The 16,285-nt window shown below is 40.0% G+C and overlaps 1 protein-coding gene across 1 annotated transcript in view; it reads right to left on the bottom strand.

Annotated features, from left to right (window-relative positions):
* Nucleotides 1–16,285, bottom strand: part of SORBS2 (sorbin and SH3 domain containing 2) — a 149,268-nt gene that overhangs the window by 60,154 nt on the left and 72,829 nt on the right. Inside the window, exons 4-8 of the mRNA XM_090258554.1 lie at nucleotides 10,930–10,956; nucleotides 10,576–10,700; nucleotides 9,154–9,795; nucleotides 5,466–5,501; nucleotides 2,518–2,710 (exon numbers count right to left, since the gene is read on the bottom strand). Coding sequence (XP_090114680.1) covers nucleotides 2,518–2,710; nucleotides 5,466–5,501; nucleotides 9,154–9,795; nucleotides 10,576–10,700; nucleotides 10,930–10,956 — 1,023 coding nt within the window. The remainder of the gene's footprint in view (nucleotides 1–2,517; nucleotides 2,711–5,465; nucleotides 5,502–9,153; nucleotides 9,796–10,575; nucleotides 10,701–10,929; nucleotides 10,957–16,285) is intronic.

The following is a 16,285-nucleotide window of genomic DNA, read 5'->3' as shown; positions in this document are numbered from 1 at the left end:
GGTCAGAGTTTACGTAGGTGTTGCGTTTGTGAAATGCTGACTGCCTTTGTGTTCAAGTCCCGAAATGCGCTCTTAGGGCAAAAGAGAGGACTGCTGAGTCTTCGACGGTAATTTTATAAAAATAAAGTGAAAACAAAAATCACGTTAAAACAGCTTCATATCCAAACATATATTCAGAAGTGAAGGCTTATGGGTAAATAAATGATTTTAAATTATTAGGATTAATTTTTATTTAAGGTGCCATGATGGTCATAATATTTTTGATTTTAGTTTAAAGGACCAAAAAACGATGACTTCTTGCCCCTTGAGTATAAAAATTGCCCTAAGCATATAAATTAGATGAGATGTTTCTGTCTTCATGCCATGTTTATTAACTTTTGCGTTACTTTCATAAGGAAGGGGAAAACTCAGTGTACTATATATTCCACTTATCCTTAGTTCACTGATATTTATGAGCATCAATACTATTACTATTCATCTCATATTACTCATGATATGCTTTTCTGTTTTTTCTTTTTCTTTTTACAATAAATTTCAAAACTTTAGTGGCCAAGAATAATTCTTTGCCATAATTTGTCAGATCTATCATGCAGAAAGATCTCTTTTTATGTAGATACTGAAAAGTCCTGATGTTTCAGTACACACACACACACACACACACACACACACACACAAGGTGGGGCAGAAGTAGGTTTATAGTTGTTCATCTGGAAAATATATAAAAATAAATAATAATAGAAGAATAAAGTCTGTTTTGCACACTCACAGCTGTATACCTACTTTTGCCCCACCCTGTATATATCTCAAAAGATATGACTATACTTTTGTAGAAAATTTATATAAAGCATTGTAAGTAAGATTATGCTCTTAAATGGTCTGCTAACTCTCTAGGGCAGGATAGATTTGTACATTCTCCTCAGGACCTATCTCATTTTGGCCAACTTAAATCTATTCAAAGTTTGTAGAGAGAATTTCTTTCCATGTACATAGTTTATTTATAAAATCTATCTATTGGTGTGTTCTAATGTAAAACCCAAGTATTTGTCTATTTTGTTTGTTGAGGTGGAAAGGAAAAATTATGTTCATTAAGACAGGCAATGGGCAGAAGGAGTCAGACTTTGACAGTGCTTATTTGGGAAAATGTTAAGACTAGAATAATTTGCAGTTTTACCACAGATGTGTGATAATGCGTAGCTCTGTAAAAAATCTAGGTGTAACGGGCTCCCATTATGACGCCTGTAACGTATTGTTTCAGGGCAACATTTTGTCACAAGGATGTTCTGCTTTCTTATACTCTAAAAGGACATTGTTATAAAAGTCTCAGCTGATCCCAGGAGCAGCATTAGAAAAGGCACAGGCATATTAAAGGTATATTCCTTTAATGAGTCTCATGGCTACATGTAAGTCTCGTAGAGTTTTTGGTGACATGGAAGTTGAGTTCCCCAATGTACACGCTGGCTGTTCCTGGGTAAACCAGTAGCATAATGTTCTTTCAATACATAACCGGCGTTGGGGAGGACGGGATGCTGCCTGCCGGCAACGAGGAAATGGAAATTAAAGCCCTATCTTCTAGTTCTTTTCCCTCTGTGATTGAGCCATGGCCAGAGGACGGGTCCCCTCCTGCTCTTCTGGGGGCTGTGCTGTGGTCCTGTGCTCCCCCCGTCCACTCTGCTTCCTGTGGCCCAGGGAACCCCAGTCAGCATCATGACACCTTTTTCAGCTTGACTTCATATGATGGTTTGATTTAGGTTTTTTTTTTTTTTTTTTTATGTTCTGGGTTAATGTTTTACATTTTTAAAAATGAAGAAAGATTTATGACATTATTTTCTTAACCATTCTTATATATTTTGCTACATAAACATGTTTCTATCATTATACAGCACATTTTCTTTTCCGAGAAGCTTCAGAGTTCATGAACCCCCTGAAATTATATGCTGGAAACGTTTTTATAAATGTTCAAGTGTTCATTCTGTTTCTGGAGGAGAGCTAGATCTTTCATCTACTTCTGAATTCCCAGCAGATTGAGAACTCTGTCTCTTTGGAATTCTGGAATCACCACCTACAGGAAGTCACATCCTGACTGGTGGATGGTCTCCTGGCTTCAGTTGGGACAGTTTACCACTTTGTGAGGCAGCCTCCCCCCCGCCCCCCATAGACTGAGTTAACTGTTAACTGATTCTTCTTTATATTCACCCAAGGCATTTTCTACAAAGGAAGTTTTCCACGAAAGAACAGGGCGCCTTTACCATGTGAACGTTCCCCTGGTGAACATTCACCCCAAATACCAAACAGCCTTCTCCGGAGCTGGGTATAGAAGCAGTCTCTTTGCCTTGGAATAGCTGGGTGCCGGTTCATGAGGTCCCTAATTCCCTCCCACGGACAGGGTCCTCACATAGTGAAGTGCTCAATGTTTCTGCCTCCTTTAAAACAATTACTAGGATGCTTTCTCTTTTTCTCATGTGCTGTGTACTTGCTATTTTGAAGTTGTCATGAAAATCATGGCTATCAATGACTCACCAAGTGACCGGTCATGCGGCATGATGATGCTGGAATTGAGGGAGCCTGGTAGAGAGTAAGCCGACGGCGAGAAGGGCCGCTGGTAGTAGCTCATTGGGCTCACGGCGCCTCCAGGGCTCCCATTCACTGTGGTCTGGCTCTGAGGGAAGTGCAGAGACATCCCGTTAAGCGTGGTCCCCTGCAGACATCGTCCCTTCAGATGACAATAAAAGAGCGCGTTCACGTGGCAGTAATCAGCTGTCAGGTTCTTACTTCCTTTGAAAACTGATGTCTAGAGGGACGGGTGTCTTCTCCAACTTTCTTTATTTCTGAGAATCCCCCTCTTACATGTCAGAGGGCACAGGAGGCGATTAGGAAGCAGTGGGCTAGTGGGCATGCCGCTCTGCCAGCAGAGATGCCAAAGGGATCAGTAGGGGTCAGGCTGAAATAGACCGGGAGGGCAAGGTGGCGCTACAGCCGTGAGTTAAACAGTCAGAACACGGTCACACTGCTCTGCGTGTGAGACTTGAATGTTCTTTGACTGGAGGAAAGGGATTGGCTCTCAGACTTAGTCAGGGATACCCTCTATTGGATCAACGTTTCCAGGGCAAGATGCTTACTATAAGGAACACGATGGTTTGGGCTTCTGTATCGTAAGTCAATCTATTCTATGAGAATCAAATATCTAGGAAAGCATCAAAAAGACACATTCAACCGCTGGCTTCTCCCTCCTCCAATCTCATTTAGCACTCGGTGTGCCTCTTTTTCCTTAATAATGTATTGTTTTGATTGCTTTATATTTGAATATTTTATATCCCAAAGGTATTTCAAGCTTCTTGTTGGAGATGGCTATATATTATACATACATGTAACAGCATGTGATAACATGCATCCTGGTGCTAATGACATAGTTGATATTAAATAGATACATATTCTAATCGAATAGAATCAGCTTAGCTCACAGAGGCGGAGCTCAGCACTATGAAACATGCCTGTCTGTCCCCCACACAGCACACAGCACTGTGGAGATTACGTAACACACGCAGATGAGATAAAACATTAGTAAGAGCATTTAGTGAAAACGGCTTCACAGCTGTGTACACACAAACACACATATGCACAGATAAAGAATCAGGATTTGTGAGCTTTTTCCATTCATTTTGATACAAAATGAACTTCTATTATACAGACCTGACCCATCGATGCACGATTAATTGCTTATTTCCATGACTTTTTCACTCTAAAACAGGTGCTTTCAAATGACCTAGAATAAACCTAGTTTCATTACTTTATGGCCAGACCACATATGGCCTGACGTCAATGAACACTTCATTCCAATGACCGTGCTTATTGATTAAGCACTTTTCTAAGCTGCGATGGAACTCACTCTCACAGCATAAGCACCTGTATGTGAGGAACTTCTACCCAAAGAGCAGTGGGCCTTCAAGTAAGTGGGCGCTCTGGTGCACCCCAAAGCTTCAGAGCTCTTAGTGACCTTTGGTGAATTATTTGAGAATAGTTTTTCCTCCTGGCCCAAATCAAGTTTTGTTGATCTTTGTAAATATAATATGAATACTGTTGTTATAATATGTCAATTATTATTAAAAACAGGAAGTCTTATAAAAAACCATCATGTTACTACGTTACTAAACTTAGGAACGTGGTTCTAAATCCTATTTCGTCTATGACAATGCTTATTTAAACTTCATTATAAAATATTCTTTAGAAAAAAAAATTCCCATTTTTTGCCTTTATAAAGTTATACACCTTTCAAATTAAAGTCATTATCTATACATTAGATGCAGTAGAAAATCTGTGCCGTAAGATTTTGAAGCATTTTAACCATTCATAAATCTTTTATTAGAGACTGCTTCTCATATAGACATAGTTAAGTGATACTATATACATGGGAAATGTATATTGCTCTAGGTGGAAGATAAATTATTGATATATAAAACAGTAAACGTATTCATAAGTTTCTATCCTGGAATGGCTCAGGAGAAATAATTTCAGAAAAGTAGAGGGTCCCATTTCTTCAGGGCGGGTTGAGACTGTTTACATCACTCAGTCCTGTAAGACAGATGGGTTCAAACGAAGCGTTAGTGGGGGGGTGGCAGGAAGAGTCAGCGCGGTGTAGCCAGTAATCGGGCGTGAGAGGAAGACGGATACACACACGACCCACACAGGGCAATTTCACACGACGCTCTGAGGATTTAATACGGGGTTAAAATTTTGGAAAAATTTTACTTTTTCTATAATCAAATCATCATAATGTATGTGTACTTATCTAAATTTCTGAGATAACTTCTTAGTAAGGCATACCCCTGTCCAATGCATTATTTGGGGTGGCCCAGTGTAAACAAAAGGGACCCCCCAAATGAATGAGGATGTTTTCAGCCCAAAGTAGGTTTATGGGGATGACCGGCACGGACTTCTCTGGCCGACGATGTAGAGTGGGTTTGCTAATAATCAGCGCCTATGTGAGTAAAATGCTCAGCAGCAAAATGAGGTGGCAGGCAGGCAGGCAGTCGTCCTTTTGGCCTTTGGAGATCTGTTTAAAAAACCATGGCATCAAAGGGAGGCAGAATACTTTGCTGCCTGGCAGCAGGGGCGGCTCGGGGGTTGCCATCTGGCAGGGCAGACGTGTGACCCAAGGCTGGGATGGTGTCTCCGAGCCATCAGCAGTGTCACCTGTCTGGCATAGGCCGGGGGAGCAAGAGGGACCTGCAGGGACGGAGGCTGGGGCGTTTCGTGGAGAAGGAGGTCAGGAGCAAAGGCAGCGCTGCTGTCACCAGAGCTCTGTGCGGATGTGAAGGCCCGGTGTCAGCAGCGGGTAGCAGGCTAAGGGAGGCAGGCCTGGAACCTTGGTTTGGTGACAGTGTTCCCGTTAAAGGTACCGCTGACGGGGGCACCGAGAGCAGGCTCGTGCTGTGGTGTGTCTGTGTGTTGTGTGTCTGCAAAGCATTTACCTCCAGCCCACGGGCAGTTAAGTTCTGGTTTCCAAGCTGAGTTTGAGGAAGAAATAATAAGAGGAGATATATATTATCCGGTGAATAAAACATCTTTTTGTCACGTGGCAGAGAAGGCAAATCATCGGTTTTATTCGCAAGCACTCTTAAGGCAACGCATTCAGAGTTAGGCGCCCACCACACAGTACAGAAAAAGCAGGAAAACACGAAGAAAGGGAATCCAGTAAGTGCTTTTTTTGGAGATAAGGCCAGGTTTCCCGAAGCACTGCATCGTCATTTTGGGTGGGGCTTGAGGGTGTTGGCACAATGGAATTTTTTCCTTGGAAGTTTTAGGTTTTGTATTTTTGACAGTAAAATGACGTCTGCTTGTCTGTTGGTCAGCAGAATTAGTTTTTCCTTCACTTGGAAAATCTTTGTAGCACGCCTCCTGCCCCTTCCCCCTGGAAAACATCTCAAAATAGAAATCAGTCTGCCTCACATTTTTTATGACTTATAAAGACTGATCAAACAAAACCCAGCTAAACAGAAAGGGAATTTTGTTTTCTTTCCACTCACTGAATCACTTTCTTGATTTCCCTATAACATACTAAAAGAATGAAACTTTAAAATATCCTAAGCATGCAAACAGTGGCACCTACGTGTGCCGATGAAGCGAAAAGGAAAACCAGCCACGAGAATGGTTAGAATATTCTCTAGCTGGTTAGGATTGTTGCTGGTTTACCTGCCGAATCGTAGGTAAAGGAGAAAGAAACTAAAGGGGGAAGATAAGGTTTCATTCTTCCCAGGCTCTGTCACCCAAGAGGCTCACCATGGAGGGGTGTCCGTGGGAGGAAGAGAGAGGAGGGCCTGTGACAGGTCTGTAGCTGTCCAACCTGCCCGTGACACGGTCTGTGCACACACGTCTAGTATCATGATAAGCATCCACCCCAACACGAGTGAGTGAAACTCTGCACCCTCAGAAGAGAGGGGTTTTTAAGTGTTCGGTGTGGCAGGGAGATAGATAACCGCAAGCATCACAGGACGTTAATGCAAGGATGGAGGATGAATCAGAGAGAATTGCATCAGCCTAGAAAGCTTGCCTCATTACGACTTAAGTGGCGTGCTTTGGTGTTCTTGGCCAGCCAGCATGTCTTCATAACAATCGATGTCAAGCCGGCTGTTAATCTTCTGAAAAGTCACAATCAATTTCTTCCCTAAGACTTTTAATTTAATACTTTAAAACAAATCCACCACATAAAAGATCTCTCTCAGTGATAGATACCTGAAAACTCTGATGAAAGCTATTTATCTTTCTGTTAGGGAAAACACACAAATTCATGTAGGTATACACAAAATCCTGCATGGACTTTTGGGGTTCATAGATACCCTAAAGCATGTCCTTAATATAACAGGTTAAGAAACTCTAGCTCTGAATAAAAAGGTAGATTTATTTATTGTATTTTTATTTAATAAGTTTTGTTGTTTAAACATACTCCTTATTAATGTGATACTTCTTTTTTTACTGTAATGGTTTTAAAATCTCTAGGACTTAAAATATTTTCATAGAATGTATCTTTGTTATTAGTAAGTTTTTATAATAATTGCAGATTTTATTGCAAGTAAAACTACTGGTATGGAACTGTGATAATTACGAGTTAATATGTTAGAATTTTGTTACATGTCTGAATGTATAGAGCAGTGTTGGGCTGTCTAGTTTTAATGGAATGTCTCATAAATAAAGTAATGCAGTGTCACTGATGAGCTTTTCGTATAGCAAGAGTCTCTTTCGTTTTGCTTCTGCCGAGTGAAAACTCTGTTAATAAAAATCATGCAGAAGGATTTAAGTTATCTTCTCAAATGAGTTTTTCCTTTAAAAATCAGTGCCAAAAAATTCATACTGAACAAAATCTCAAAAATTTAAATAATGACCAGTCCCATATCAAGCCATATTGAAGACTGAGGAAAAGGAAAAATTTGTATCCTGGATTTTTAATGGAAGCGATAATATTATAATAAAATAATATTTTCAAAATCTGTGTTTTCCTGATCTTATTTTCAATTGAGGGGATAATCATGTTTGATAATTTCCCCTTGACCAAAGATGATCTTAAATAATTTTTAACTAATTTAAGATGAAGTAAAATTATAATAAATTGTTTTGGTGTAAATAAATTATTTAAACTTAAAGGAATGTTCAGTTTCAAGGTGCCTACATTTCAACTTTTCAATATTTTTTAAACTACTGAAATGTCCTTGAAAAATATTAACAATTCTTTCTGACTCAGGTTCCAATTGGCTTAATGTGGCGCTGTGTTCTGGGATCTCAACACACCCACTTCTAACCTCTTTGATGGCTGAGCCTCTAGGCCTCATTTCTCAAGGAATATACAGACTACACTACATATCCAGCAAAGGGACTTGGCCGGTTTTGTTTTCCTTTTCAATAAAGTTGATGGCAATGTACTTAAGGAAATATCGAGGAGGGAGTGATAGTAAAAAAATTAATCTTTATATTAAGAAATTACTTGTATTCAATTAGGTACCATAATGTATTTTCATTTTTTTTTTTTTCTCTTCACCTGTTAGATATAGGTATTAACATTGCGGCAAACTTAAGGATCTTTTATTGGCTGTCCTACCAGGATAACTGGAGTTGCTGGTTGAAAACAAGCGACAAAACAATAAAAATAGATGAAGCCCTGTGGTAGATACTTATAGTGGGTTTTATTACACAATTATCCCTAGCTTGTGAAGATTTTAAATTTCCATGGTAATTTTAAAAGAAGCCATGTACGAATCTTTTATGAAAACAAAATATTTACCCCCCACCCCACCTCCTGCCGTGATGTCTGGCAGCCATGTGTGAACATGGTGAGCCCGTCCCACGGGCCACAGCTGCGTGTTCAGGAGGGGGAGGCCTGCACTAACCCGGGCCAGGGTGGCCCTGCCTCCACCTGGGAATCTGAGTGCTCCGGGCAGGTGGTTTTGCACCTGCAATCCCTGATGCAAGTCGACACTTGGAGGCAGAGAATGTCAGGGAGATTCATAGGCAGCTTGAAGTAATGAGAGGGCAGAAGCTAAGAGATGAGAATGAGGTCACCTCACAGAGGGGAGAGACAGGACCCATGGGGTGTTTGAGACGGGGAAAGAGAGGAGCTAACATCCCTCTCTGACACAGGACTGCCTTACAACCTCAGGATAAAAGCCCTCTTGCTGGAGGTCTTAACGGCCTTAGAGTCTCTACCCAAGACCTGGATGTGGGTATACTTATGGAGTGCGATATCTGAGTCAGGTGAGGACATATTTAAGGGATTTTATACATGTAAATAAAGTAAATCTAGGTGCTAAACGGTCTGGCATGAAACGCATTTCTTTAACACTTAAAAGTACTCTCAGCACCTACATGTTTTGCAGAATCTTAAGTGATAATTGACCACCGTCGATTTCTAATAAATACCTAGAAGGAAGAAATTTTAGAACACAATTTATGGATAAAAGATCTGTATATTTCTACATTTTTTAAACTAAAAGAAACCTAGACACTTATTGATGAATTAATAGGGCTTTAAGCAGGAAGATGGTTTCTTTCTCCTTTCCCTTCCTGACCGGACAGGAACAAAGCAGCGGGTTATGCAAGGCGCCCAGAACAAAGGAGTTAGGGTCTCTGCAGGACATCTGTGAGGACAGAGTGGGGAGTGTAATGTATCACCCGGCAGTCTGAGGACTGAGAGGCCGCGGCAACTGCAGACGTTTGTCTCTCTGGCTGAAGAGGTATCTTTGTCGTCTCTGGAGAGCGCTCGGGTGGCGGTTTGTGGCTTTCGGGGTCCTGTCCTGATGGGGGAGCTATCTGAATGGAAAGAGATGCTGTGTGTTTCTCAGGCACTGGGTGAGGGGGCGGTGAGCAGGGCCTTCTGGGAAATGATGGTTCGGCCACAGATTTGGAAAACTGTGGGGTGTCAAAGGGGGTGCTACTTCCTAGGTCCTGGTTATGGATTAGTCTCAGGGTAGAAACTTTCCGCGTCTGAGAATCTCGCGTGTAGTCCTCTTGTAGAAATGGGGTGCTCATGTCAGCACTGGGTGGGGGGCCTGTGCCGGAAGCTGGTGGCAGCAGATTAGTGATTTTCTGTGTATACGACATGGTTGTGTTAGATTCTTCAGAATATACGACTGTCCTGCCGGAGTCGTCTTCACTGGAATACATTGTGCCCAGAGGAGGTTTGTGGTCAGGCAAGGGCTCTGTAGAGGAGGGAACTTGTGTGTTAGTTACTGATTGATCTAAAGTGTCACCCTTTGTGTGACTGGTAATCAAGGAGCTACCAAAGCTCTCTTTTCTGGGTGGTGGAGGGGGTGCCTGGATGGCCAGAAGCATCCGGAGAAAGAAATGATGTTGAAGGAAAAACAGAGAGAAAGTCAAGGTTAGTCATTGAAGAAACCAGCGGTAACGCTATCCTTAAAGAGAGTAAGGCAATGTCGTACCTCCTCGTTATGCTACACATTTTGTTGGCTAGATTGATTCCACTTACAATGTGTTTTATTTTATTATCAAAAGCTGCCCTCTAGGGGAAAATAGTTCGTAAAGGGCATACGTTACAAAGTTTGTCCCAATCTACATCTAGGAACTTATGTTAAAAGTGAACATATTCTCTTGCATAATTTTAGGCCTTGAAGCATATATATATATATTTAGTTACATTGTTTTGATAACACTTCTCATGCTGCAGCACAAATTTGCTAATATCTCCAACACAGAATCTCTTTAGTTAATATAATTAAAGATTGAATAATTCATATTTATTAAGTATATAATGTGTGGCTGACCCCATCACTCTGCAGTCTAAATCATCAGCTGACAACTTTGCAAGAATCAGAAAATATCCTAAACATTATATTAGAAACTAACCTGCTTTTATCAGCTGAATCAGGAAAAGAAAAAAAAAGAACCTGTTTTGAACTTGAGACTTGTCTTGCACGTTATAAATGCAAGTCTGACAAGCAATACAAACACAAAAGCAAAAATGTATTAAAATAAAACTACCAAAATATGCACGTATTACTAGAAAGGAGACACGAGAGTAGCAGTCTAATAACCTTGCTTTAAAATAACCCGGCAGATAAGAGTGCGCAAGAATACCTGAGTCGGTGATCTTTTTTCCTGTAGGTTTGGTCGAACGCTTCTAAAACCTTTTGCTGCAAGAGAGGAATATGTAGCATCTCCGTTCAGTGTCTCTTGATTTTGATCATTGTAAGATGTCCAAGCTTTTATTGGGGGAACACAAATTGGACACAAAAATATCTACATTCACTTTTAACATTGTTTGAAATAAAAATATGAAGTTTTCTTTAGAAATTTAATTTAACATGGATAACAACAGTAAATGCAGTTTTACTTTACTGTGAGGTTAACAACGTGGTTATGAGTACGTTTTTTTTTTTTTTTTAAAGCTCACAACAAATAGAATGGTTATTCAGAATAGCTTTTTTGTACCTGAGTCTGGTGACTGAGAATCACGCCCTGAAAAGAAAAAGAAACGTTGAAATTAATATGAGGGTAAAGGAAATGAACCCTCTAGTATAAAGATTACTTGCCAAAGAACTACATGCATTTTTCGTTTGCAATATTATCTCAGTTCTAAAATTCTGGGTACATAAAATATGCCGAGGAGAATTTTGTACATTTATTTTTTACTTCAATTAGAATATTATTCATTATGTAACTGTAATACATAATTAATGTACATATCAAACACTGATTTTCCCCCTAATGTTATTATAACCACATGATTTTAAATTATTATTATTGCCCAAGCTGAGTGTATGAATTTTGACATATCAAATTAAAGCATCCAAAGGTATCTGGTTTGTATACAATAAGTGTTCCTCACAGCATTAAATCAAACCTCCAGATCCTTAGCTTTTGATGCCCTACTGTTTACCATACTCAATCCCCATGCTAGCAAGCAAGCAATTTTTTGTTGTTTGCATTCTTTGTTTAACTTGAAGAAAGTGTAAATGTGTCTACCATATTATGTGGGATTTTAAATCATTCTCTAGACTTTGAATTTTTCCTTATTGCCATTTAAGGTCCTTTTGTATCCAAATCTGAAAGAACTGCTACGATATATTCTATGGTCTTGCAGTAAGCTGTGGAAAACAAATTTCAATACTAAGAAATTACTTTTGATAATGTAGTAAGAAAGTAGCTCAATGACATAGTTACTATCACTTTTATTGGACTTACACATTCAAGAATCTCCTATAACTTATGCACATTTGAGGTAAGCAATTTATATTGCTTTTTTCTGTTATACCACATGGCCAACTTCACCTAGAATCATAAAGCCTTGACTTTGGAAAGGACCGTAGGGGTCAGCCAGCCTGACCTCTGTCCTGGTCCTGGATTCCTTCTAGAGTTTCCCTGGGAGCATCATTAAATTGCTGTTATTTCGATGCCTAGTAGAACATGAATGTTACATGTAAAAAGGACTCTGTGTGTTCTTTTTAATTCTTAAGGAATGGTCATTTTGAAATTTAAACACCTGAACTTGGAATGATAAAAATTGTCTGAGAAGTGCAAGGGTTTGAATTTAGATAAAATATTTGATGTAGATTCTTTCCAAATCAGAACAATAAATGTGAATCAGCACAGAATACACTAGAATGACTCCAGCTCAAATGAGTTAGAGAAGAATAACACATCTTCGTTTTTTCCTAATTGCTAATTTAGTATGGATTGCAACTCCAGTGAATTCAAAATCAGAGTAATAAAATGGGTACTGTAAAGTGAAAATAACTTGGAAGAGTTATACAGAAATGTTTACTAGACTCTGTTTCTAGGATTTGCTGGGAGCAGACAGGTTTGAAGTTCTCAATCACTTAAATGATAATGGGACTCTGTGAAGAAAACCTGGTGTAACACACAGAACAGTCGTTGGCATTCTGCTGTGGGGAAGTCAAGGAGAGATACAGTAAGCACCTAGCGACCACATACTGTCTGTGGGTATGGAACAAGTTTTAGGACTTGGGGAGGTGGCAATGAAGACAAGCAGCATTAACAGTAATAATTATGTTTGCACTATAATTATTTGCTTGAGAATAGGGATTTCATTTTACTCTGGTTTGCTAAAACTGAGCTCTTAGGAGGAAGGGTGTGTGGGTGTGTTCTGGAGATGGAGGTTTCAGGACCCCAGTGCTTGGGGGTACGAGAGGTGTGAGTGTAGTGAGGAAGAGAAGGGCGTATTGAGATTTGAAGGACACTTTGAAGTAAACTTTCTCTAACTGATGGTTTTCAGAGGGCCGGTTCTTCTTACTGGTGACCGCATGAGAGATTTCAGAACCTTGAGTGGGCTAAACATTAAGTGTGAGAATCAGAGGACAGTCATTCTAAGCTCAACGAGGGCCTTCTCCCCACCCCCCACTGAGCCCAGGGATCTCCAGATGAAACTGTACCTGTGCTGTAAGAAATGTGAGGTATCGATCACGGTGTGCTCTACCGAAAAGACCTGTTTCACGCAGAGACACGAATGTGTAGAATTACGAGAAAGGAGAACGGAATAAAAATGGCCAAAGACTAAAACTTCAGGATGAACCTGTATTTTAATGAAGTTTGTGGTACTGATGAAAGTCCACACCCAAGAGGGTGGTCTCTTCAAGACACTCAGGTGTCCATCACTGCATTTATTTCTTTACCATAAATCCAATCATAATATTTAAAACGCCCAGTGCTTCAGCGGCATTGAAAGACAAATACCTTCAGCATGGCTGTTGAGCTCAGCCCCGTGGTCACCTCGACCCTGCCAGGAGAGCTTAGGACAGGTCTGGTTAGGAGCAGGTGACAGAAACCATGAAGGCAGCCTGGGCGCATGTCACGTAAAGAGAATACAGGTTTGAAAAATATATATTGAGCAGGGAAATGACTTGGCAGAAGCAGGGGAAAGTGGTTTTGTCCAATACCTTGAATGTCATTTATGCTGATCTACCATGAAAAACCAGAGCGTGAATTCTGGGGATCAGAGCCCTAAATTTCTAGCGTTCTATAGTAGATGGTCATTGCTTGTCTCAAAATTTTAGAATGAGTACATGGGACAGATTTATTGTTCCCTGGCTATTTTTTACTTTGGCATGTGAACATGAATGGGGTCTTTGAGAATTAAGAAGTAGAGCCTCTCCTCATTCGTACAGGGAGCATCCCTATGTCCAGGCAGAAGAGGGGTGAGGACACCTGTTGGGGAGGTGGTCCGGGCCATTCCGGGCTGGATGTCCTCAGAGGTCCTTCCCAACTTCATGATTCCAACGTCTGAATTCCTTTTAACTGATGTGCTATCTTAGACGTTATGAATTATACTTTCTTTTTGAAAATGATGATGATTTAGATTCTTATAGCTCCTTCCTTTAGAGGTGTTCAATTACTTTGTAAGAATTAATTTAAACATATTAATTAAATTCAAGTCAACTAACTGAGTGCCTACAGTGTTTCTGAGTACTGTGGTAAACCTTTTTGTTTATTTTATTCATTTACCCTCAATTTAGTTTTGACAAATCTCTGGGGGTCTAGGAAATGACTAAGTTCTCAGAGAGGTAGGAAACCAACAAATTCTATTTTTTTTGGAAAGGAAACTCGAGGTACAGGCAGATGAATTTTCCTAAGGGTGTAAAACATGCAGGTGGTGTTTCCTGGCACTGCGCTTGGCCACCACAGCATGTCATCCTTATCAGTGGGTGAGACCGCCAGGCGCTTTTGGGAAACTAAAATGCAGTTCGGGAAGGCTTATTGTATCTCTGTACTCATTGTTTGGGTTCTAGCTTAGATTGAAAACATCAGTGTGAGCATGAATTAGCCAGGGGGACGCTACTTCTCGTAAGAGGAAGAGAAAGACTGATTTAGGGGACAAATAGTTGATGACTAGCAGCTTATATGGACTTTCCACCTAAGAGGGGAGAGAGGGAACCCTAACCCCTTGTGTGGACGCAGGCTTTTACCTAAAGGCTCTGCTGTTGTAACATCATCTAATGCAATAAATGTTTATTAATCTTCATTTGATTCACAAAAAGACACTGTGTCAAATAAGTTCTTATGAAGGCTACCATATAATGTGAAGAGTATAAAAGAAGGGTGATTTCTTTCTTCAAAATTAATTAAAACTTATTCAAAGGAATCATGCCTATGTGTCTTAATATAAAACAGGTCTATTTTTAATGTAGCAGTTGAGTCCAAAATTAAGAGCACTTCATTCTCTAGAAATCTTATTCCTAATGATATAATATTTAAAATGGCCCCTTGTCACTACGTAGTTATTATGGAAGATTATTTCATATTCCTAAAGCACCATACGATTCCTGCTGCCTTGATTCTGAAGCAGTAAGTGTTTTCTTTTATGTTTAGTGATATGGAATTGCTGATATTCCAGTGTGGGCTCTCCAGAATGGCAGGCTCCATCCAGTCACGATTACTGTGGCGACTTTCACAAATAAGGGTTTGGCACTGCTGAGTCAGTGCCACGTTCCCTCCCGGGGGCGTCAGCCTGGGATCCACACCTGGTGGAAATGTCAATGATATTCATGGCACAGGCATTTTGATTATCTGATGGCTCTGGATTTATTTTATTTATTTTCTGATTTCCCTTTATTCCCATTTCCCTCAGGTATGCTATGTAAACACATTTGTAGTTTTTCTAACATTGTTTCAGCCTCATATACACATGAGCAAATAAGTACAAATACATATATAGAAAGTTTTTTTAACCAAACTGAAACTGTACTACATACATTTCAATGAAACTAGCATTAAAAAAACAAACAAACAAAAAAAAAAAAACTTTAGGAACCATCTGGCCTGGTATTTAAACTTGGACATTGAAATCCACCTGTGGATTGGAAGTGGTGGGCAGGAGTGGAAGCTTGTTTTTCCTGAACAAAGCCGGATGGTTTAGGGTCGAGTGGCTTAAAAGCCAAGGACATCTTGAGCATTAACTAACTACTAAATGCATGTGTGCAAAAGATACTGATGTGCACCGTGAGCATTACAATTATTCAAACACTCTCCATCCCTTTTCCACTTCTGCTCCCAAACCCCACAAATAGAAATAAAAACAAGGAAACACCCAATAACCCATTGACAGTCCAACCAATCAAACCGTCACCAAAAGAGGTAGGTATGTTTCTGGGTCAGAGTCCCTGGGGCCACAGCAGCTACCCCTTCCAGAGTAGCCTGTGCCCACAGCATGTGTAAGTCACGGCAGAGTGATGATGACCAACACCCACCTCAGTAGATGCTGAAATATTATTGCACTCCCAGTTACTTCCTGGAGTGTATTTCTGCCTGTGGTTGCATGTTCCTTAACTGCACCAAGGTGTTTAAAAATATGTACTAAAAGGATCTTTGCTGACTAAAGAAAGGCTTAAGGTCTCTTTCAAAAAATGAATAATCTATCATTCTGCTTGCAGCCTTTGGTGAAGAAGTGAATGAATAAATATTCAGTTTCCTACAAATCCCCCTTTCTGTCCCCCCTGTGTCCCCACCCCTCAGCAACTTTTAGCTTAAAAACAACAAAAGCACCTATGAATTATCTTGACTAACCATTATGTTACTTCCGTTCATAAGAGACAAAAACTTAAATAGTTATTAACACTTGCAGTTATTCAACACATTTTGGCAAGTGACTGTTGTTTTTAATTAGATTCTAAAACTGTTTTCTACAAGATATCAGTTTCCTTTGGCTTTTTTATTTTTAGAACAAAAATAGTCAGGAGGGATAGAAGCTATTCTTGAGACAAGAAAAATAATAACTTGTGGGACATTAAACAGGTATTTACAGTCACTGTCTTCATTCAAACAAGATACTTCT

This window comes from Furipterus horrens, unplaced genomic scaffold, assembly GCF_987537825.1.
Source record: "Furipterus horrens unplaced genomic scaffold, mFurHor1.1.pri manual_scaffold_12, whole genome shotgun sequence".
Taxonomy (NCBI): domain Eukaryota; kingdom Metazoa; phylum Chordata; class Mammalia; order Chiroptera; family Furipteridae; genus Furipterus; species Furipterus horrens.
Note: the sequence above shows the minus strand (reverse complement) of the source record. Positions and strands in the feature narration are given on the sequence as shown.